The 23221-nt window shown below is 45.5% G+C and overlaps 1 protein-coding gene and 3 long non-coding RNA genes across 4 annotated transcripts in view; 1 reads left to right on the plus strand and 3 right to left on the minus strand.

Moving 5' to 3' along the window:
- Positions 1 to 40: 40 nt before the first annotated feature.
- On the minus strand, positions 41 to 8946 carry LOC119827390. The gene is made up of 3 exons (XR_005287658.1): positions 8310 to 8946; positions 764 to 1110; positions 41 to 96 (listed from the first exon to the last, which is right to left on the minus strand). It is a non-coding gene; the product is annotated as an uncharacterized LOC119827390 (long non-coding RNA).
- LOC119827393 lies at positions 8316 to 13124 on the plus strand. Its single transcript, XR_005287661.1, has 4 exons — positions 8316 to 8651; positions 9314 to 9602; positions 11465 to 11619; positions 13093 to 13124. It is a non-coding gene; the product is annotated as an uncharacterized LOC119827393 (long non-coding RNA).
- On the minus strand, positions 9032 to 14076 carry LOC119827392. The gene is made up of 4 exons (XR_005287660.1): positions 13529 to 14076; positions 11250 to 11458; positions 10363 to 10448; positions 9032 to 10214 (listed from the first exon to the last, which is right to left on the minus strand). It is a non-coding gene; the product is annotated as an uncharacterized LOC119827392 (long non-coding RNA).
- Positions 14077 to 19843: 5767 nt separating this feature from the next.
- Positions 19844 to 23221, minus strand: part of Ints7 (integrator complex subunit 7) — a 57617-nt gene continuing 54239 nt past the window's right edge. The window contains exons 19-20 of the mRNA XM_038349213.1: positions 22481 to 22666; positions 19844 to 21139 (exon numbers count right to left, since the gene is read on the minus strand). Coding sequence (XP_038205141.1) covers positions 20843 to 21139; positions 22481 to 22666 — 483 coding nt within the window. The 3' untranslated portion in view covers positions 19844 to 20842. The remainder of the gene's footprint in view (positions 21140 to 22480; positions 22667 to 23221) is intronic.

Genomic DNA, 23221 nt, shown 5'->3' on the forward strand with positions numbered 1-23221 from the left:
GCAGTTCCTTGCCCAAAAGCCAATAGTGCCAAGAAGAAAACAAACTCTGAATGGAATGTCTTCAGTGTTCAACATTCTCTCAGAAATAGATTGGTGCTGTCAGGAGCAATCATGTCTCATGTCAACAGAACCGTAAATTATTTAAATGCTATGTTCTACAGATCTTTGAAGTGGTTGAAGGCTACCTATCTAGGCAGAATACAATCTTTATGTATCTAAAGAACCTAATTAATCTGACTGTATGTATAGCAAACATGAACAACTATTGACCTATAATATTTAATACTTATATAACTTAAAGACTAAGATTTCATGTCAGAATATTAAATAATCCGTAAACAAATGTGCAGCAAATGAGGACAATGACATCAAAATGTACACAATGTATAAGTATCTTGATCAGAAGTAATAATAATATATAATGCAATATAAAAATATATCCTAAAAGTTGTATCAATATACAAAATGTCCTAAACAGAGGTAGAAACATGCATATACACAAACTGACAAAATAACTTTGCATAGGTATACAAATATTGTAAACAGAAATAACAAATATAATTTTAAGTTGTATTAATATACAAAAATTATACCAATGAAAATTATTCATAAATAATAGCTTACAAGTATTCACTTTATTAATCACTATTATTATCCCCCCCTTTTTTATCTCTGAGCCTACATAGTTTCTACCCCAACCCTCCACCTTATACAACTGATAATAAACAACTCCTAGACAGTGTTCCCAACCCTGAGCACAAACTTTTTTGTGAGAGTGGACGTTGTCCTCTAGAACTGCTTCCCGCCATCGTGGGGGCGATGTTCTCTTTATGGGATCCTGCAAAAGTAAAGTGGTGGTTAAGTTTCAAGATTACTGTCTAGCATAGTTGCAAACAGTTTCTGAGCAGTTGATAGGGTTTTTTCCAAAGTTCTTATCTGGAGTTCTGGCCAGAACGTCATGAGAAGGTGCACCATGTCAGCAGCTGGTACCCCAAGCTGGTCTTAGAGCAGCACTGTCAGCATCATGACGTCATCTCAACCAGGTGGAGCTGTTGCTGTGAGGCCCCATCTTCTTCCTGGAAACTTCAAAGATTACTGCAGGAAAAGGATCTGTAGGAAATTCTATTGCTTATCATGAAAAACTTAAACATTATTCATATAGACATACTTTCAATGAAGAATATGATATAGACAAAATAAACATGGAGAAAGTAAAATTTTTCTTAAAGTCTTCCTTCTGTTCCATACCAGATGGCTCCTGTCATGAGACAGAAAGTCTGAATGTTCCTTTTAACAACACGCTTGAGTTTAGAGAATTACAGAGCTATTGTCCAACTCCAAATCCAGCTCTATATATTCATAAATATACTTATGTATATTTAAACGTATATGTTTTGATCACCTGTCCTCTTAAGTCATATTTTTTCTCAATGATCCTTATTGGATAGTTATTTTTCCTTCTGTCAGCATCCAAACATCCAGGGTCTCTTGAATTTTTGAAGATGTGAATTTTCCTGTTAAAACAGGAGCAGAACCCTGCCCCACCCCTACTTTGTTTTCCTACCACCTGTATGGTTGTCACCATTGTGGATGAACTGTTATCTCTCTTTATCAAGAGGTTTCTCTTTTACAAAGCAAATCTTTATTAATTTTGATGGTATTCATAGTATTTCTTCTCCTGTGGAAACAAGAACAAAACCCCTTCCCCAACATAGCACATCTCCTGGTTTCCATTGTGAGGTCAACACATCTTTAAAATATATTGGTTGATTAAATTCTGAAGTTTTTTTTTCCATTATCCAATGTCTCTCTGCTGCTGTTGTTCTTTTCTCATTAGAGTTAAGAAAATTCAAGGTTAATAAAGCATTATACAATCTATTTCTGGGGGTATTTTTTATCCCTTTCTGTTTGTTCAGCATATCCTTTATAGTTCAATTTGACCTTTCTATAACTGCCTGACCTGTAGGATAATTTGATATACCTGTAATATACTTTATATTATAATAAGCAAAAAACCATTTCTTTTTCTTAGATATATATGCTGACCCATTGTCTGTCTTTATTTGTGCAGGAATGCCCATGATGGTCATAACTTCTAATAAATGTGTGATTACTGAGTCAACTTTTTCCGAGCTCAGGGCAGTTGCCCATTGAAAACCTGAATGCGCATCTATGGTTGTGGTACACATATTTTAATTTTCCAAATTCTGTAAAGTGGAACACATCCATCTGCCAGATCTCATTTCTTTGAGTACCTTTGGGTTACTCCCTGCAGGCAATGGTGATTGGTTATAGAAAGAGCAAGTAGGGCATCTCTTTATAGTCTCCTTAGCTTGTTGCCATGTAATAGAAAACTCTTTCTTTAAACCTTTGCTACTGACATGATTTTTTTATGAAATTCTGAGGCCTTCAACACACTACCAATCAATAATTGATCAATTTCTGCATTACCTTGTGCTAGAGGACCTGGCAGACCCATATGGGATCATATGTGTGTTATGTATATAGGACAAAGCCTATTCCTGATTATGTCTTACACCTGAATGAATAATGAAGTCAATTCTGTATCATCTGGTATAAATTCAGCAATTTCAATATGCAAGACAATTTTTTCTTCATATTATGAATCAGTAACTATATTGAGAGTTTCTTTAAAATCCCTTAGTACCATAAGAATAGCATATAATTCTGCCTTCCAGACAGAATTAAAAGGACTTTGCTCTACCTTACTTGAATCTTCTAATTTGTAACCTGCCTTCCCTGATTTATTTGCATCAGTATAAAATGTACGGGCTCCAGTTATTGGTGCATCATGTACAATTTGGGGAAGAATCCAAGAAGCTATCTTTCTAAGGTAAAGGCTATTGCTTTTGGGATAATTGCTATTAATTCCTCCCAAAAATTTAGCACAAACTGTTTTCCATAGTTCATTGTCTTCCCATAACTTTTTACTTCATCAGTAGTAAAAGGCACTATAATCTCTGCTGGGTCTATACCTGTAATTGACAGAATCTCAATTTACCTTTTATAATTAATTCAGAGACTTTTTCCACATAAAATTTTTAAATTTTTACTTGGTTTATGTGGTAAAAAGATCCAGTCTAAGATAATATAATTTCTCTGCATTGAAATTCCTATGGGAGAAATTCTGGAAGGCAATATGACTAGAATACAATTAAGATTTGGATTCACCAGGGCTGGAGAGATGGCTCAGAGGTTAAGAGCATTGCCTGCTCTTCCAAAGGTCCTGAGTTCAATTCCCAGCAACCACATGGTGGCTCACAACCATCTGTAATGGGGTCTGGTGCCCTCTTCTGGCCTGCAGGCACACACACAGACAGAATATTGTATACATAATAAATAAATAAATAAATTAAAAAAAAAGATTTGGATTCACCCTATCCACGGGTGACTCCTGTAATATCTCCTCAACAATTGTCAATTCCTTTTCTGCTTCATCTGTTAATTCTCTGGGACTATTCAAGTCTTTATCACCATCTAAAGTTTTATTTAAATGAATTATTAGATCAGGTGTTATCCCAACAACTGGTCATAGACTGGACATGTCTCCTAACAATCTTTGAAAGTCATTAAGAGTCCACAACCAGCCTCTCCAATTTTGTGCCTTTTGTGTTCTAATTTTCTGTAAACCTATTCTATAACCTAGGAAATTAACAAAATTTCCTCTTTGAATCTTTTCATGAGCAATTTGTAATCCCTATTTAGGCAAAACTTTCTTTACTTCTTCAAACATTCTTTCTAGAGTATCTATGTTTAAATCAGATAAAATATCGTCCATGTAATGGTAAATTATAGACTTAGGAAATTGCTTATGTATTATGTCCAATGGCTGACTGACAAAGTATTGGCACAGGGTGGGGCTATTGAGCATCTCCTGTGGGAGGATAGTCCATTGATATCTCCTAGTAGGCTGAGAATTATTCTAAATAGGCACTGTGAAGGCAAATTTTTCTATATTCTTTTCTTGTAAAGGTATAGTGAAGAAACAATCCTTTGAATCAATAACTATGAGAGGCCATCCCTTTGGTAACAGAGAAGGCAAAAGAATTATAGACTGTAGAGGGCCCATAGTTGAATAACCTTGTTGATAGCTCTAAGATCTGTCACTGTTCCCCATTTTCCAGATTTCTTTTTAACAACAAATACAGGAAAATTCCAAGGGCTGGTTGATTCTTTAATATGGTGAACATCTAGTTGCTCTTGTACCAGCCCTTCTAAAACCTGCAGCTTTTCTTCTGTTAGAGGCCACAGTTTAACCCATATTGGTCTCAGTTAACCATTTTAAAGGCAGGATTGTTAGTACCTCCAAAGGTTTGTCAATTGCTTTGTGTTCTTGTACAGCTAGAATGGCTGGTGACTTTTGTCTATAGTATCTTCTAATATCTTCCCCAGAAACATAAGTTTTGGGGGCTGCAGGAATGTTAATCGGGGTATTCCATTGCTGCACTAGGTCACAACCCCACCAATTCACTGCAATATTAGCTACATATGATCTTGGCCTCTATCTCTGTCCTTCTGTCCCTATGCATTTGACCCATCTCATGATTTGTTTCACTTGAGATAGGGCTCCAGTTCCTAGGATTCTGGAGTAATAATACTTACATCCTCACCCATGTCTAGTAAGTCTTTAATAAAAATACCATTTATACACACTCTTAGCTTTGGTCTTTGATCATTTATAGAAGTCTGCCAGAATATATGTTTTCTAATTCCTACTGGAGTGTTTGATCCATCCTCCAAATCTATTTCATCATCCAGACCAATATGGTTTTTTACAGTAAGCACTGGATTTTTTAAAATTTTCATGATGAGACACATTCTCCACAGTAACTGGGAATGATTAGATCATGTTCATCATGGGGGCCTGCAAGAGGCCCCCCAAGGAGTTTCCCAGTGGTATCAGGTTGCCTTGTCTGTCTTTTGTTGACCTACATTCATTGGTCCAATATCAGCTTTGCCATGCCTCCTACATATATCTGAAGCCTGAGTCCTCCTATTCTTGCCATTCCCAGAGGAGATATTATTCCTAGGAATCCCTTGTCTCCAGTCCCTTGTCAGATGCCCTATTCTACCACAATTAAAACATTTGGCATTTTGATGTCTCCTCATACCATTGGAAATTGCTTCCCCTACCCAAGCTTCAGTACCATAGTCAAGTGTCTCGACATTCATTGTTTGCAAGAATCATTCATCCATTGGTGCTGATCTGACCTTTAAAGACCCAAGGATCTTCTTGCATTCTAAGTTTGCATTCTCAAAAGTCAAAGATTCAATTAGTACACATCTAGCTTCTGGGTCTGTTGCCCCTTTCTGTACAGCCTTAGACTTTGTAAAAAGTCACTAAAGGGTTCACTCTGACCCTGTTTAACCTTAATATATGATTAAATTCTCTTTCCTAGTTCCTGAATCCTGTCCCAAGCATTTAAAGCTGCTGTGCTACATAGGGACAAGGTGTTTTCACCGTAAAGAGACTGATCCTGAGGATCAGAGTAAAGTCTCTCACCCAGAATTTGATCTTGGGAAATCTCAAGTCCTTTTGCTTCTGCCTGTTGCTCTAAAATTTTTGCTTCTTCTCTCTAGTAACACCTCCAAAGCAACTGTGATCCATTTTCTAGGAACACTGAGATTAGCTGAATGCAGTCTTGTGGCATTGCTTTGTTGCTTGAAGCCCACATTTTGACCATTTCCCTAATGAAGAATGAATGTATTCCATAAGATACAGTTGCTTGTTTAATTTGCTTTAGATCAGTCATACATATGGGCTTCCATATATATTCTTTGACTACCTTAGGGCATATAGTGCTAGATGTTCTTTCTGATGATATCACCAGAAAAGCAGGTATAACTCTGGGTAAACTATCCTGGAGTTTGGTACATACTGATAAGGCTACATTTTGCCTTTGTACCTTTCGATAAATTCCTCAATCTTTTCAAATCTTTCTACCACTGCCTTTTGTAAAGTCTAGATCTCCTGTCTGTCCAGTAAATATAAGGTTTTATCCTTGGACATGATTTTTATAGCATGCATATTACCTTCCTAGAGAAACATTCTGTCAATCTATCATAACCATCTGAGTCCAATTAGTACATTCAATAGTACGAATTTTCTCAGACAATGTCTCAGCACCCTCTGTCATTGACTGGATTTTGTTTGTCAAATTTGCTGTACCCTTCTCCAGAGTGCTGAATTTCCTTTTTAGTTGATCATTATCAGTCTGTAAAGACTGTACCATTTCTAAAAGTGCCTCATTTGACTGGGTTTTGTTTGTCAAATTGGTTGTATCTTTCTCCAGAGTGCTGAATTTCCCTTTTGTTGGATATTATCAGTCTGTAAAGACTGTATCATTTCTAAAAGTGCCTCATTCTTGGCCCTATTATGTTTTTAAGGAGAAAATATGAAGGACAAAGTTAATACCCAGAACCAAATAGAGGGATACAGGAGGAAATCCTATCAACCTTGCATAACATCATACATGGTATAAGCAAAAAGGCTATTGAACTCCTGGATGGTTAAATTGTCCGTCATCTTGCCCTTCTAAATTATAAATTTATAATTTATATTTTAAATTATAAATCTTACCTGTGGTTGGTTTGAGCTGGGGTAGTTGCTATAATCATTACCTGCCAGTAGGTGTTGTGGTGCACTTGTAGCCGCGTGGCCAGCTTGAATCTGAATTTTAGCATTAAATGCTGAAAGCTATGCTCAGATTAAAAACAGTTGTTTAGTGTAAATCACAGACTGTGTGCTCTGTGGAGGTCCCTGATGGGTTGGTGGCCACACGAGCACAAATGCTGAACAGAGACAACCGGGGAAGCCCGTGTTCCGCCTGAGCGTCTGTGAGCACTGGAAAACTGGACCCAGAAGCCAGCTGAGACATTTAATGAGAAAATATGAAGGACTGCATCTAGCAGATACTTAGGGCCACTGCGGGAGTTCTGGCTAGAGCCACTGGAGACCAGAGCCCCATGAATCAGGTGCCAACTGTAGACGCTAACTCAATTCAGGGAATAACCAGGCTAGCTAAAAGATAAACAATTATATTTTATTTATTATAAGGGGAAAATTCATGAAACTGGAATGAGAACTCCAAGCTCAGCTGTGTGGCGAGGGAACCACACAGAGAGAGAGAGAGAGAGAGAGAGAGAGAGAGAGAGAGAGAGAGAGAGAGAGAGAGAGAGAGAGAGCGCGCACCTGGGCCGTCTGCCCATTTTTTCTCTGGGTCCCAGAAAGCCAAAACTTAATTTGGTCCCATCTCTTAAAGATAATAGTTAACAAGGCTTCCACCTGGACGTAAGGAACGAAGGTTTGTGCCACCAGGCTCTCATGTCCTGACTACCCAGATTTGTCACCAGCCCTTCTTCCCTTGAGCTACTCCAGAATTCCCCACAAGTTGTCTGTCTGCCTGCCCATCTCTTTCTCCCCATTGCCCTGGATTTAGTTTTTTTTACCAACCAAGCATCTTTTTAAAAATACATTTAAAAATGTTTTATTTACTCTTATCGTATGTGCATTGGTGTTTGCTTGTATATAAGTCTGTATGAAGGTGTCAGATCCTCTGGAACTGGAGTTAAAGACAATTGTGAACTGCCATGTGGGTGCTGGGAACTGAACTCAGGTCCTCTGTAAAAATATCTAGTGCTCCTAACTGCTGAGTCATCTCTCCATCCCCAACCTGGACTCTTAATGAACAAAAGCCCTCCAAAAGCCTCCCTCTATAAGGTACAACAGCCTCCCTCTATAAGGTACAACGGCCTCCCTCTATAAGGTAAAACAGCCTCCCTCTATAAGGTAAAACAGCCTCCCTCTATACAGTACAACAGCCTCCCTCTATACAGTACAACAGCCTCCCTCTATACAGTACAACAGCCTCCCTCTATACAGTACAACAGCCTCCCTCTATAAGGTACAACGGCCTCCCTCTATAAGGTACAACAGCCTCCCTCTATAAGGTACAACAGCCTCCCTCTATAAGGTACAACAGCCTCCCTCTATACAATACAACGGCTTCCCTCTATACGATACAATAGCCTCCCTCTATACGGTATACTAGACTAAAAAGACATCAGAAAAAAACCAAACAAATCCCTCAGGCTCTTTATATCTAAAAATTCTCTCTCTTTCCCCATCTTCCCTTGATTAGCGTTGGACTGTCCACCGTCACCTTTGCATCGGCTGTGCTAGACTCCTTTACATGGACCTGCCCCAGATATGAGGCTGTGGGTTACAGTTGTCTGAAGACACAGGGCCACGTGACATGGGAAACAGTAGGAAGCCAGACATAGCATACCTGGATTACTAGGTAAGAGATGGTGAGAGATCTTCATCTCAACTGTGACCCCACAGCCACCCCTGGAAGCCTTGAGAGCTCCCAGCGGCAGCAGGGCACACCCTTCCCAAGGAGGTCCAGGAGGGCAATTCACCCTGCCTTGCTGTTGGGAAATGTTCACCCAGGCCAGGCTGAGCGTGGTGACGCATGATGTTTGTGACTTTTCACCCCCCTTTTCAGACCGCTGAATCCCTGTCTTCTCCCTGTCCGGCTACTTGTCCTGAATCCCTTACTCCCTAGCACCTGACTGACATACAGGTTCTGCTCCCACGGTTCAGTGAAGACAGACTGGGAAAGAACTAGGTGGGTCCTACAGGGGGCTCCATCTCTTTTCTGCTGCCACCAGGCCCTCTGTGTCCTTTGTCGCCTCCCCTCCGAGTGTGCCGACCTCTGCCTGGTTCCCTTTCCCACTGTTCCCCGCTCTATGTCTGGCAGGGTCTGAAAGTGCGACACAGGCTGGTGTCAGGAGAAGTTTCCCAGACAGATTTCCAATTAGAAAATATTATCAGGGCACTCAGGAGGCAGAGGCAGGTGGATGTATACAAGTTCATAGGCCAGCCTGGTCAACAGAGTGAGTTCCAGGACAGCCAGAGCTACACAGAGAAACCCTGCCTTGAAAAACAAGAGAAAGAAAACAAGAAAGAAAGAAAGAAAGAAAGAAAGAAAGAAAGAAAGAAAGAAAGAAAGAAAGAAAGAAAGAAAGGAAGGAAGGAAGGAAGAAAGGAAATGCCATCGGGGAAGGGAGCCCATGCCCTCAGAGTGAACTCAGTAAACAAAGAGAACAAAAAGTTATGGCATCTTAGGCTTGGAAACTTCGTGGACTTTGCTAGTTGGGGAAGGTGGTCCTTGCTCGTCTCTGTCTAGACTTCTGACTTCATTTGCCCCATTGCTAAGCTGGAATGTGGAGGCCGTTTGTTCCTGTCCTATACCTGTGTATGATGTCTTCCTCCTTGTTGATTTTGCAGGGGCCAGCCCCATTTCATGCCGGATGTGTCCATCTTGGGACAGTGCCCTCTCCAAGAGTCTCCCTGACAATGGATACTTTGAGAGTATCTTGGAATGACACCATTTGAAGAGGTTGCTGAGGGGAGCCCGCGGTTGCTTCTTTAGACCCCTCATCATGGAGTAGATATCCATCAGAGCCCTAGCGACTATGCTAAGCCCAGTAAAGGACCACAGGACCTTACGGAGAGTACAGGAGATCGGGGAAGAGGAGACAGGAACCAGGGGGACCGTGTGACCCAGAACACAATGGTGAGTTCGTGGGATGTCCCACAGCCCACAGTCCTTTTGGGGAGCTCCTCAGTGACTACTTAGCTCTAAGCAGCTTCTGTCCATGAGGTTTTTCTTGGGGAACCCGCTGGTCACCCTGCTTGTCTCTAAAAGCTCTCCTGAAGACCTGGGTGACGGACTCTAAGAGAAGGGATGGATTGAATTTTGTAAAGACTAGCAATCTCATGCTCAGACCTGCCAGCCCATGCCCTCCACAGAAGTGTAACTCAGTATAGCCCTCCACCCCCCCAGCATGGCTCCCTGTCCATCCTCTCAGCTGTCTGACCCCAAGACAGCTGGGAGGTGTTGACAGAGGCGTGGCTGAGGGCTGTGGGCTTCCAATGCTTTCCCCACCGACATCATCCCAGAGGAGGCTGGACCGAGGAGAAGGGGAAGCCCCAGACACACTGGACAGGAGTTTGCAAGCCTGTTTGGGGCTGTGTGCTCTGCTATGTAGATGTGAAGGGCCCGGCACACTGTGGCTTCCACTTACGTTTCAGGGCGTTCATCATAAAACATATGCTTTTTTCCATCCCCGTGGCCTATCTCAGCAAGTAATCAGTCGGAGTGAGTGCATTTCTTACTGCAGGCCTACTGAAAGTTAAATCTTATGAGTGTTTTCTAAGTAAACATTTACCATTAAGGGTTTCATTATTATTTTTAATTATTATTTTTTAAAAATTTATTCTATTTATTTATTGAGACAGGGTCTCTACATATCCCTGGCTGTCCTAGAACTCACCACGTAGACCAGGCTGGTCTTAGATCCACCTGCCTCTGCCTCCTGGGGTTGACATTAAAGGTGTGAGCCACCACGCCCGGCCAGAACTGGAATTTTAAAAATAACTCAACAATTGTTTTCATCAAGTATTAAATAAATATAATGTTTTTTACCTTATATAATAAAGCACACACACAAGAAAAATAAAATACCCATGAAGCCATCACCCAATTTAGCACCGCTACTGCCCCAGAAAGCCCTGTGGCTTGTCCAGCTCCATCTGCCCTGCTCAGATCCACCTTCCTGAACTGGATCCCCCAGCCCCTCTTTTCTTTGGACACATTTAACAATGTGTGGCTTAGTACTGTATTGCTTTCTGCATAAAAACAGAACCACACTTACACATTCTTATATATCTTACTTTTAAAAAGGCTTGCATTTATAATTATAATTGAGTTCATTCATAATTAAAAATTAAATTTGTTGTTTAAATTTGTACTTCTTTTATTTTGTGTGTGTGTGTGTGTGTGTGTATGTGCACACGTGCTCCTGTGCTCTGTTCATTAACCATTTTTGTACTCAGCCCATTTTTCTGTTGGGTTGCATGTCTATTTATTGATGAGTTTTTTTGTTGTTGTTTTGTTTTGTCTTTTTTGTTTGTTTGTTTTTGTTTTTTGAGACAGAGTCTCCCCAGGTAGCTCCTGCTAGTCTGGACATCACTAGGTTTTCAGGCTGGACTTGAATTCAAGAGTGTCTTGTCTTAGTTCCAGGTGCTGGGATTACAAGTACGTGTGACCCCATGTAGCTTGATGGGCAATGGACGCTGTTTCCCCCACTGTTTCCTGTGTTGGTTGTGGTGATTTTTGCCATTTAGAAGCTCTATTCCCTTTCTTACAAGTTCTGACTACCTGCTGTGTGGGCCACGCGTGAAGACACGGGCAGTTCCGTGTGTGCAGTCCAGGATGATGGGACTGTTCAGGTGAATTTTATTTCACATGGATGCAGAGCGCCCGTGTGGCTCTGTGGTTGCTAAGCAGCATGGGAACTCACGTCCACTTTGCAGATTTCAGAGACAAACATGGTGGGAGGGCTTCCTCCACCCAGCGATGTTTTCGTCCTGCAGAGCATGGAGAATGAACTGAGTGGTGGGAGAGCCAATTCTTCGCTCTTTCTAGAGAAAGTCTAAAAGGGTGGCGGTCACCAGGGTCCCCCAGGAGCACCGCAGCGCTATCACCACTGAGGACACCTGAGGGACGACCCAGCCCCCAGGAACCCAGAGTGAGTCTCAGGCAGGGCCTGGTGTGTGGCTCCCTCCCTTGGGGTTGCTGACTGCTCAGACTTTTACAATTCTCAAGCCTCATTCCAAAGAGCTTTTGTGGTTTAAATCAATGTGCTTCTGGGAATCAGCCCTTATGATTTCCTCGTTCACATTAATTACCTCACTCTTACACCGTGGTGACACAATGCCCTTTGTCCTACAGAGCAGTGCAAGTCCTTTCAGGGATCTCTGAGAGCTTTCTAATTACAACCCACAACCTGGGGGCAGAGGAGACACTGAAACCTAGGAGCAAGGGCGGAGCTGCGCCTTGGCCACAAAGGAGACAAGCCCAAGTCCAGCTGTTCAAGGAGCAGCCTCCACTACCTCTCAGACGTCAGGGACACCCCAGGGGATGATGTGCCTTTGTGGCCCTGCCTAGGATCAGCTGCCGTTGACTTGAGGCCCAGCAGAGGAGTACCAGGAAATAGATGGGCAATAATAGCTCTCACATTTATAGCCAGTTGTCAGGGGCCTGGCACGGAGGACCAGAAACTACATTAAATGCTAGATCATTTGAATCAGACTCCTAAGTAATTAAATATCATCAACAGCCCTGCTATATGCCAGACACCATACTAGGAACCAAGAATGAGAAGATGTACCCCCGACACCTCTGTGGGGGATAGTCTAGGAAAGGACACAGGGAAGGGTCAAGGAAGGGTGGAGGCTGGGCAGCTCCAGCTCTGGGGGCATTAGGGATGGCTTCTGGAAAGGACTTTGGATTTGGTAAAGAGAAAAGATTGCTACATCGTGCTGGAAAGAGGTAGAGGGAGCCACCCCTGCACATTGACACGCAAGTGGCCCAAAGGCTCGGGGTTTCTGGGAATGAACTGGGAGTCAACACGTCACAAGTGGCCATGGCCAGCCCACTGCCGCCTTATTCTGCAGCCAACATTTATTCCTGGCGTTTCTCAGTGTTTCGGACGTTACAGTGCTGGCTGTTTTCCCTTGTTGCTTTAACCCTCCACTCCCCCAGGCACCCTCAGGCTGGGAAGACCTGGTGTTGGAGACCAGGCTATTCAGGAAGCCTTGGGCAGGAACTATGCTGGACTACTTTCTGTTGGCCTAGGTAGAGAATAGGAGCTGGGGCATTGGCAAGGTTCCCTGCTACTGGGCTAGTTACCCAGATAAAGGTCCTAAGAGCCACAATTCCTTGCAGAAGCTTCAGGTGAAAGCAGGTGGGTTAGGGGCTCGAGTGGGCATGCAATAGGGGTTTGAGGGGGAGTGCAGTAAAGGGGTAGTGACAGCTTTGAGCCTTAGGAATCTTGGTGCCTCTCATCCATTCTCATGGGCTAGGCTTACAGAGATGAGGCGAAGCCCCTGCTTGTCTTCCTCTCCTTTTGTGTCCTTATTATGAAGCGTTCATCTAATTATTCTTTTTTAAATATTTCTTTATTTATTATGTACACAATATTCTGTCTGTGTGTCTGCAGGCTAGAAGAGGGCACCAGATGTCATTACAGATGGTTGTGAACCATCATGTGGTTGCCAGGAATTGAACTCAGGACCTTTGGAAGAGCAGGCAATGCTCTTAACCACTGAGCCATCTCTCCAGCCCCCCATCTAATGATTCTTTATCAATAAAAATGCGGGAGTCAGATATCAGGTAAGAACCTGATTGATCAGAGAAACGATGGAGAAGACGCCAAGAGACCTCTCTCCTTCCTCATCCGAAAACGCAGAGCCTTTTTCTCAGCCTTTCCCTACAACTTCCTGTGTCTCTCTATACGTCCTCAGTCCTCCAAAGCCTCTGTGGCTGATTTTGGTTGGTTAGTAGCTGGCTCCACCCTCTGATTCAAAGTAAACTTTATTGTCAGTCTTGGGAGTGTCAGGAGTGTGATCAAAATATCCCACAGCGTTGTTACTTACTTTTGTCCTCTCCATATTCCATGGGGTCTTCTGAGTGGCGGGTCACAGACCTTCTTGGTTGATGGTGTCCTCACGTCTCCCAGACCTCAGCACCATGGATGAACAGATTCCCGATATCAGGAGTGTCCTAAGGCACTGTGTGTGTGTCACCTAATCCCCTGAGGACCTTGATGTAGCAGGGCCTCTGTCAACTCATGAGAACGCCACTGGACTTCCAAAGACGACGTTCTACATTCTGGCCAGGAGGATGCTGCTGCCCGAGGCCAGTGAGGGTCAACTAGCATCATTGCCTGCTGCTTCTCTTGGGTGTGTTTGTAAGTGTGCCTGTGTTGTGTGCACAAGTGTGTGGTTGAGGAGGCCAAAGGTCAATGTCGATTTTCTTCCTTAGTCACCCTTACTTAAAGACAGGGCCTCTCAGTGAAACAGAATTCAACAGCATTCAACAGCCGTCTAGACTGGCTGGTCAGTAAGCCCCAGGGCTCCTCCTGTATCTCCCTCCGTGGGGCTGGGACTACAGGTATTTCTGGCAGACCCGGGTTTTCTGTGGATGCTGGGGATGCCTGTGTGGCAAGCACTTTATTGATTGTGCCATTTCCCAGCCCCATTTTCCACCTCCTTTTCTCCTCCCTTTCAACAAGGCCTCATTATGTAACCTAGGCGGGCTTCCCAGTCCTGCTTCTGGGTGTGCTGGGGACAGGTGTGCAGCATCACATCTGGCTTAAAGGAGAAAGGTTCTTGAAAGCATTAGCTTCACCATGGGCCACTTCTTCCCATTTCAGACTCAGCCCTTGGTACACTGAGTCTGCACTGGCCTCTCGGGCATCTGCAGGCCATGCCCTCATCTTTACACTGGCGTGGTACCCAGAACACTCAGAAAGTTTGTCTCTGACGGTGAGGGAAGTAGCAAGCAGCTCACTCAGGACAGAACAGCCAGCATGTGGGATGGGGGTGGGAAGGGGCATGGAGAGCCAGAGGAGTCTGTGCCTAGTAACAGGAAATAATATTAGCCACCACTCTGTCCGGTGAGGACAGCCTCCAGGGCCCGGCGGTCTGAGTAGTCTGGGCAAACGTGAACGAAGCTGGCTGCGGAGGAACACGGAGACATGACATGTATGGACAACCTGCCTTTTCTGGGCTGGAAAAAGAGTTGAACGGAGACACACAGCACGCTCATGCTGTGTTGCCCAGGGTGCTATTTTTGCAGTGTGGTCACACCTGGAGGGTGTTAAGAGCAAGTGTGACTGCCATGCTGGGTCTGAGTGTGCAAGCTCTTGAGAGAGTTGTCTTTGAGCTGCACCAGCAACCTAGTGGGCAGAATCCCCCAGCTCCAAACTGGAACAAATTAGGACAAGGTAGAAAGTCAAGTCGTTTGCACTCCAGGAAGGTGTGAGGCTGGGAACTGGGGTACTGGGACTAGGGGGAAGGGAGCGCTGTGGGCAGCCCCTTCTTTCCACAAGGAGGCCATCCTCCCCCGTCAGGGTACATTTCACAGAAACTCCACAAGGAACAGCCTCCTCACCCTCTCTCCCCAGCAGTCAGGGGCCCTCCCCACATCACCAGGGCTGCTCTGTGCATCCTCTCCAAGACCTCACTTCCCTTCTGGGCCACAGCCCTAGCTACTTGCTCTAAGGAAAAGTAGTCTCTTGGGTTTTTTATATCTTTATCTATAGGCCAGACCCCTCTGGGGGGCAGGTACTTGGTGGGGGAGACCACACTCAATCTCCCAGGCAGTCCTGGAAGAAGCCTTTAGCTAAAGCCTCCATGTGAGGGCATGGGACCAAGGTCATACCGAGGGGCCTTGGGAAACTTTGGTTGGTGGCTGGGCAAACCTGTCCTAAGGCCCTTCAGGAACACATGATCTTTAGTATAGATTGTCTTCACAGACTCCCAAGCTGTTCCTCACCCTCAATCTATGCATCTCTGCAGAAACTATCTCCTCCCTTCACGCTGTGTTTGGAGGGGATGGCTAACTGTAAAACATGAGAATGGAGCTGTTGTGATGTTAGCAGTGCAGGATCTACCAACTAGCCGTGGGTGTAAGCTGAGGTGTCTGGAGATACCTCAGACCCAGAAAGCCCCAGTCAGCTGGCCGTGCTGGTGAAGATATATGGCCCCACATCTGCCTAGGGCTGTACCCACAGTGAAGTTTGAGGAATGGAAATGTAAGAGCAGAGAATATATTCCTCCCCAGCCCTGGGTCCTCAAATGGCCCAGAACATTCTTGGTTTGATGCAGCTGTTTCTTTCCATGAAGCCTCTTTGCTACCAGGGCACATGGGAAAGGTGACTCAAGGTGAAGACTAGCCAGACACAGGATCCTGCATGGTACCTAGCATGAGTCTTCACAGGGCTTTATGGCAGGTAGTTACTAGCTCCACAAGACAGATGACAACAAGAGTCAGAGGTGTGAGATGGGAGACTCCAAGACATGCCAGGCGCTGCTGAGGGGCACAGGACATCAGGGGATATCACTGACCTGTGCCACCATGTACCCAAGGCTCCATGTTCAAGCCAGCCCTCTCAGTAGTTGACTCTACACACTTTAGGCATGATGCTGGTCACAGAGGCGAACAAGAGAGCTTGTCTGGTGGATTTGGCTGAAGGTCTTCTGGGAGGTACAGAAAGGCCTTCGGATGTTCACCGTGGGACAGTTGGAGACAGGAGGAACCCAAGCTTTGAAGGACTTCCTGTCTTCCCCACAGAGGTTGGAGGCATGTTAAGAGCTAGGAATGGCTCAGAATGGACAGAAGGGAAACCTGAGCATGTGGAGCTGAACAACACTGAAGGAAAGGCACTAGTGAGTGCGGTGTCCCAGAGGGACCAGCAGCTACCTGGAGATCCCCATCCAGAGGGAGAAATCAGCCAGGTTCTGAGGGAGCAGGTTTATTCAGCTGTCAAGGCCAGAGGAGGCTTCTCATTAGCACCTGGCTCACCCCAGGGTGAGAAGCAGGAAATGGCATGGCCTTGACCTCAAAGAGCTTGGTCAGCCACTGTACCTCCAGCATCCGGTACTTGGTACATGCTCAGTAGTTAATGAATTCAAAGCTGTGGTCTTGTTGGCCAAGCTTTGGGTATAATCTGGGAACTAGCTGAGTTCACAAACTTTTGCTTGGACAAAGCTGCTGTCTAAGCAGCAGAGCTGGGATGCCAGTGAGTTACTTTCCCTGCTCAGCGGGAGGAAAGGTGCACTCATCAGTCACTGAGGTGCGGAGGTGGGGCAGTGCTGAGAGCAGGCTCTTCCCTAACAAGAGCCCGCAATGGAGCCCAGGTGCGTTTCTTCCCTGACAGTGCAATCTTGGCCCGGCTAACAGACTCTGGAGCATCCCAGGGGACACAGCAAACATTGATAGATCTGATGATGCCCACATGATCCTGTGATTACAGTCTCTGGCAGTGTGACATTAAAGGACTCAAGTCACCCAGCAGCCTGGCAAGAGCAGTGGGCATTGCATCAGGAGAGGGGCTCCCAGCTGTCTGAGAGACACTTTCCAAACCAAAGGAAGGAATGTCAGCAATGGCCGTTTCCTAATGACCCACGATCATCTCCTGCTACACGGAGGATGCTATAAAGATTTCAGAAACGGGTTGGAGAGATGGCTCAATGGTTAGGAGCTGGCTGCTTTTCCAAAAGACCTGAGTTCAATTCCCAGTACCCACACAAGGCCAATTACCATCTGAAATTCCAGTTCCAGGGGATCCCAGCGCCCTCTTCGGACCTAGCTGTTCTCCAGGACTGAGTAGCCAGTGTGGCCAGTGGCTGATGGAGCACATCCAGAACATTCCCACCATCTCCACCCAGGGCTGGCTGAGTTCTAGATACCAACAGGCAGTAACCCAGTTCTCCAGAGTCACGTGTTAAGGTAAAGAGTGACGCTTACAGTTTGGCAAATGGCTGCCACTAGGTCATTCCGAGCTCGGCAGGTCACACAGGAAGACCTCACCTACACCGGAAGGAAGACCTCACCTACACCGGAATATAACCAGTCAATGTATCATCATGGCCACTGAAGGTGGTAGCAGAAACCACTCTGTATGATTTTCTTTGTATATTTGCTTTAAAATGCTTTGATTTATAACAGGCAGTGGTAAGAAATCCCACTTCAATTATTTTATCTTATTATTCAGTGGAGCCTGAAGTGTGTTGGTAGGAAATTTAAGGACTGACCCAGCCAGGCAAAGTGAGCATTTGCAGTGCCAGCACAGGATAGGTGAGGAGGGAGGCCACAGCCACCTCTGCCGCTGGACCCTCACACTGAGGACAGTGACAACACAGCAATGCCCAGAGCGAGCAACGTGCCTGCTGCGTGGTAGGCGTGTTCTGTGTGTCCATTAACGTCAGGGCCCAAGAAAGGGAGGCACAGTGAGTGTGCTGGCTGGTTTAGGCCAGCCTGACTCCAGCTAGAGCCTTCAGCGGAGGGAGCCTCACCTGAGGAAATGTCTTCCCCCAGGGCTGTCGGCAGGCCTGGGAGTATTTTCTTAATCAGTGATTGACAAGCGAGGGCCCAACCCATTGTGGGTGGTTCATCCCTGGGCTGGTGGTCCTGGCCAGGGTTCTCTAAGAGAGCACGCTGAGCAAGCCACGGGAAGCAGGCCAGGAAGCGGTGCCCCTCCAAGGCCTCAGCTTCAGCTTCTGCCTCCAGCCCTGCTTGAGTTACAACCTTGGCTTCCCTAAAGGGACTGTGATTCAGGATAAGTCAGTCAAATAAACCCTCTCATCTCCAGTTGCTTTTAGTCATGGTGTTTCATCATAGCAACAATAACCCAGTACTTAGTTTTCCTAAGGTCACAAACTTAGGTAAAGTAAATTTGAATGTGGGCAGTGTGGGCGCAAGGACTATGCCCTCACAGCCACGAGGCTGCACAACGTTTATGACCAAATTGGGAAACATGCTTATTTTCTAACTAGCATGCTCATCTTCTTTAAAACATTCTTTTCATTCATTAGTGTTAAAAATATAAACGCATGCTGCCCTGCACAGAGAGTCAGGCGACCCTGCTCCTGGGTCCGCTCCACAGTCAGTTACTTTTCCACTCTCAACTATCTGGACCTGCTTTTATTTTGATTGCTTTCCAACCTTGCAGGGAGTCCCAGTACACAAAACCCAAGAGTTTATAACCACAACTATCAAAACCTCTTTTTTGTTTTGTTTTGTGTTTTTCGAGACAGGGTTTCTCTGTGTAGCTCCGGCTGTCCTGGAGCTCTCTGTAGACCATGCTGGGATTAAGGTGTGCATCATCATGCTCCCCTACCCTTTTACTCTTAAGCAGCCTGCATTACAGAGTGAGTTTCAGGCCTCTAGTACTGTTTCATGGCAGAATTCTCCAGAAAGAAAACAAATATAGTAAGCCACCAATCTCTTTTGTGACCTCCCCAAATTTTATGTTATTAAAAGAGGTTTTGAAGCCGGGCATGGTGGAGCACACCTTTAATGCCTGCACTCAGGAGAAAGAGGCAGTCTGAGACCAGCCTGGTCTACAGAGTGAGCTCCAGGGTGAGACTGAGCGACAGAGAAACCCTGTCTCAAAAAACCAAACAGATAAACAAAACCAAGCAAACATAAAAAGTCTTTTTCTATGACAAGATCTCCTTAGTAAATTGGGAACATGAGGACCTTGGGAGAGGGTTGAAGGGGAGTGGAAAGGCAGGGAGGGAAGCAGAGAAAAATGCAGAGCTCAAAAAAAGTCAATAAAATTAAAAAAATAAAGAAAGGCCTGCGCCACCAAAGTCTTTTTCTGAGGACTCAGTCAGGCTCATGGTACAATAAGTGGGATGGGGGTCCTTGGCCCTTAGTTGAATCTGTCATTAAAGACATTATTTCCCCAATTTTTTCATCTTTAGTCCTTCAGTCACCTGATAAATCAAATTAGACTGGAGAAGTCTAGCCCGATTCAGTCATTTTGTAGAGACTAAAGTCTGACTCTATAGAGACAGATGCAGACTCACTGTAGAGCCAAAGTGGAGCACTGACTCAGCAAAGGACAGCGGGCTCCACACAGGTCTTCTGTGGAGCTCTGGAAGTGTCCCCAGACGCTGACCAAGTGCAGACTGTGCACTCTGTGCTCTTGGTGGCGCTGGGGGACATCACTTACAGTGGAGACTGTAGACTTGCACATGCTATGACAAGCAGAATTTGCTATTTGGGAGCAACATCTCATAAAGCAAAGTGACCTCAGGGGAACCCAAGTTGTCAATCACTTCTCAGCCCCAGAGGTAATGTGACAGGAAAAACAAACAAAAAACCAAACGGTGTTTAAAAACAGCAACTCAAGCCTCCTATCAGAATGACTGTGGAGAGAACAAAGTAAGACCCAGGCATAGAAATGAAGAGATTTATTCACATAGGAATCCAGGGCTCACACTCTCCGTGGCTGCAATGCACCCCACCCACCGCTATTGGCAACGCTCAGGTCTCCTGTCTACTAACCGTGGTCTCCAAACACTGAGCAATTACACAAGGACAGTTAAACATGCCCCCGGTATAAAGTTCAAGTATGTTGTCACACAGTTGTCAACCAGGACTGAAACAGAAAAAGGGCTTCTCTGGCTAACCATCAATTGCTGTTCCCTGAGCACCGGCCACGCAAACTGCTATCTAGACATCAAGTGCAGAGTCCATACCTCCTTCAGTAGAGACCACAGGGAAGGGTCTGTCCCTTCTACATTAAAAGGAGGACATTGTATGGGAGCCATGTTCACTTTGAGAAAAAACGTAAAACATCTGTGTTATAGTCACATGCCACAAAAACCAACACACTACATAGAAATTAAATTTTGGATCAATTAAAGACCAAAACTAAGATTGCTCTAGTCCAGGAGACAGACAGGGGGTGGTAACAATGCAGGAGGAAGCTGGACTGTGGACCACAGGTTCCCAGTAGAGAAGGCAGGGGCCACAGATTTCCAGTCCCTTTGAAGGCCTCAGTCTCTGGCCCTGAATGAACCCTGCACGCACTAGACAGGATTTCCCACTCCAGGTCTGGGCTGGTCAGCACCATCATTCTGGTAGAGACCCAGTCAAATCTACCACTGATCTGTGACCACTCTTGGAAGAAAAGCTCACCAACCAGAAAGAACACTACAACAGAAATGCTAAGTGTGAGGCAGAAGACTGGGTTTAAGAAATGAAAAAGGTGTAATCTTCTGGCTGGGAGCCAGGTGATTTCTTAAACAACCTCCAGAATGCCACATTACAGAAATTAGTGAGTGATGGATTTTACACCGTGACATTTACACTCAATGTACACGAAGATACAGACTCTTCTCGTAGCTTGACGGCTGTGCAGTGTGGGAGTGTGCAGTGTGCTTGGAGCACACTTAAAACCGGGTGTAGGCACTGCGAGGCTGTGGCTGTGGCTGCGGCTGCAAAGGCTGCTGGGCTTGCTGCTGCTGTAGACGGATCTGCTGGGAATAGGGGTCCTCCAGGGATTTGACAAACATGGTAGTTCTGGGGCCGGTCTTCCACACAATGCCATTGGCGTCTCTCACCGAAGACTCCACTGTAATGCTGTGTGTTCCGAGGACAGCAAAGTTCAACAGGAACTGGGTGCTGAAGTAATCATTGTGTGGCTCAACCCTCTGCTCCATCTCATTGGCCGTGCTATCAATGGCGATCTAGAACACAAGGATCGCTAAGTATCAGCACGGGCTGCTTGCTCAGTGCTCTCTAGGAGCCAGGCCCTGTCTGAGGACAAGCTACATGAATTCTCATTCCAGTTTCCAGCGATCTGAGATCACTCAACCACTGGTTATTCTAAACACAGCCCATACAGCCCTCCAGGCGCCATTCACCAGGAATTTATGGGGAGGTTAAGGGCTCCCTGTTCTGTGTCATCAATCAAAAGAAAGATGGGGAGAGAATGGAGGCTGGGCCTTCGCAGAGTAGTCAGCGTGCAGGGTGAGGACATCACCCAAGGAAATGAAGTGACAGCAGTGACCACGCCAGTCCTTCCCGCAGCTTTTTAGTCTAAAATTCTGACGATAAAGAAATGCTTGTGTGTGTGTTTGTGTGTATACATGTGCACACACATGTACATGTGAGCATATACACATAATGGAGGCCAGAGGTCAATGCCGGGTGTTTTTCCTCAATCACGCTCCACCTTTATTTTCTGAGACAGGGTCTCAGTAAACTTGGTTCTCATGGATTTGGCCAGGGTGGCTGGTCATTGAGTTCTAGGCATTCACTCAGGGTTAGCTTTTTACATGGGTTGTGGGAATCCAAATTCAGGTCCTCGTGACTGCAATCAGGTACTTTACTCGCAGAGCCATCTCCCCAGCCTTGAAATGCTCCTTTTACACCTTATTTCTTGTTACATAGACTTAAATATGCCAGCGTAACCTGGGCATATACTATGGATTAAATCACACAAAACTGAGAAGAAATGTCTAAGCAGAGACAGTGGTTCTGCATGTGAACACACGCAGTGTCCTGGCTTTGGATGGCAGTATCAATTGCAGAGCGGTGCTGATGGGGAACCCTATCGGGGCAGATGGTCACACAGCACTTACCTACCTCGTGACACCTCAAGGAAGCGAACTCCCAAGATTCCCTGTACGTTATGCGCCACAGCAGGCAGCACTCCTCCTGAGGAGGTGGGTCTTATGAATAAGGTTTCAGGAAAGGAAGCAAGTATGAGGAGGAGCATGAAGAGGAGAGGTCTCTGAGTAGCATGGGACTAGGCGGGGCGGGAAACCCGACCAGAGGCACATGGTCACATAGTTCTTGCTGTGTGCTCTACGAGTCAAAGAACTCGTGTTTTGATCTCTGCTGGAATGCTTTGCCCACTATCTGGTTCAAGCAGAGAAAAGAGAAACACCAAGTAACAGTCTGCCCAGGCCTCAGCTGTGCTCTTGTTATTATGACCCCGTCCAATGGAAGTGAAGCTGCCTGAACAGAGGAGAGCCCCACCTGGGGCCTGCATGCTGCACACAGTTCTTCCGCACGCGAGTTACCTTGTAGTCTTGGCTGGATTTACTCTGCAGTGTGGAAGAAACACTCAGACACACAGACTGAATTCTGCGGAAGAGCCCTGGTTTGGAGCCATGCTGAACAACGCCTTCCACTTTCAAGGCCAGCTGCTGGTTATTCTGGACAGCAATGGGCTCGGCTGGGTTCCGGGGAGACGGTGACAGAGCAAGCTGGGGAAACAGTAGCATAAGTGCTGACAGCCTGAACCAAGCTTCCTCTAACACCTGGCTGCACTGAGCACGGAAGCAGATGAGCACACAAGCCACTCCAGGACCTCCCAGGGAGGCACCACCCAGCACATGAGCTTCCCAGTCAAGTCCCCAGGCTCCTTTTCAACACCTGTGCTCTCACTCGGCCAGGCCAGGCCGTGTGAGGGAAGCAGGCAAAGGGGCTGTCTGCCAGGGCTCTGCTCAGGGAGGGGGATGCGATGAACACTCCCTCAGGTAAAAGGCTATGTATAATTTTCATGTCCACTGGAGACCTCTTTATTCTAGGGAAAAAAAAAATTCTGTGCAACTGTCTTAAGTAATTTAAAATAGACTGGATTAAAATGCAAACAAACTTAAAATTCTAAGATAATTCACAGAACTAAGTTATTATGTTATTTAAAAAAGTTTCCACAACGAACCCTGTAGCACGATTAATAAAAATCCAGAGACAGAAATTGGGGCTCAACATGAAGGTCAGAAAAGCAAAGCAGTCAGTCACTGGCTCTTTCCTCTACC

The sequence above is a fragment of the Arvicola amphibius genome, chromosome 12 (genome assembly GCF_903992535.2).
Source record: "Arvicola amphibius chromosome 12, mArvAmp1.2, whole genome shotgun sequence".
Taxonomy (NCBI): Eukaryota; Metazoa; Chordata; class Mammalia; order Rodentia; family Cricetidae; genus Arvicola; species Arvicola amphibius.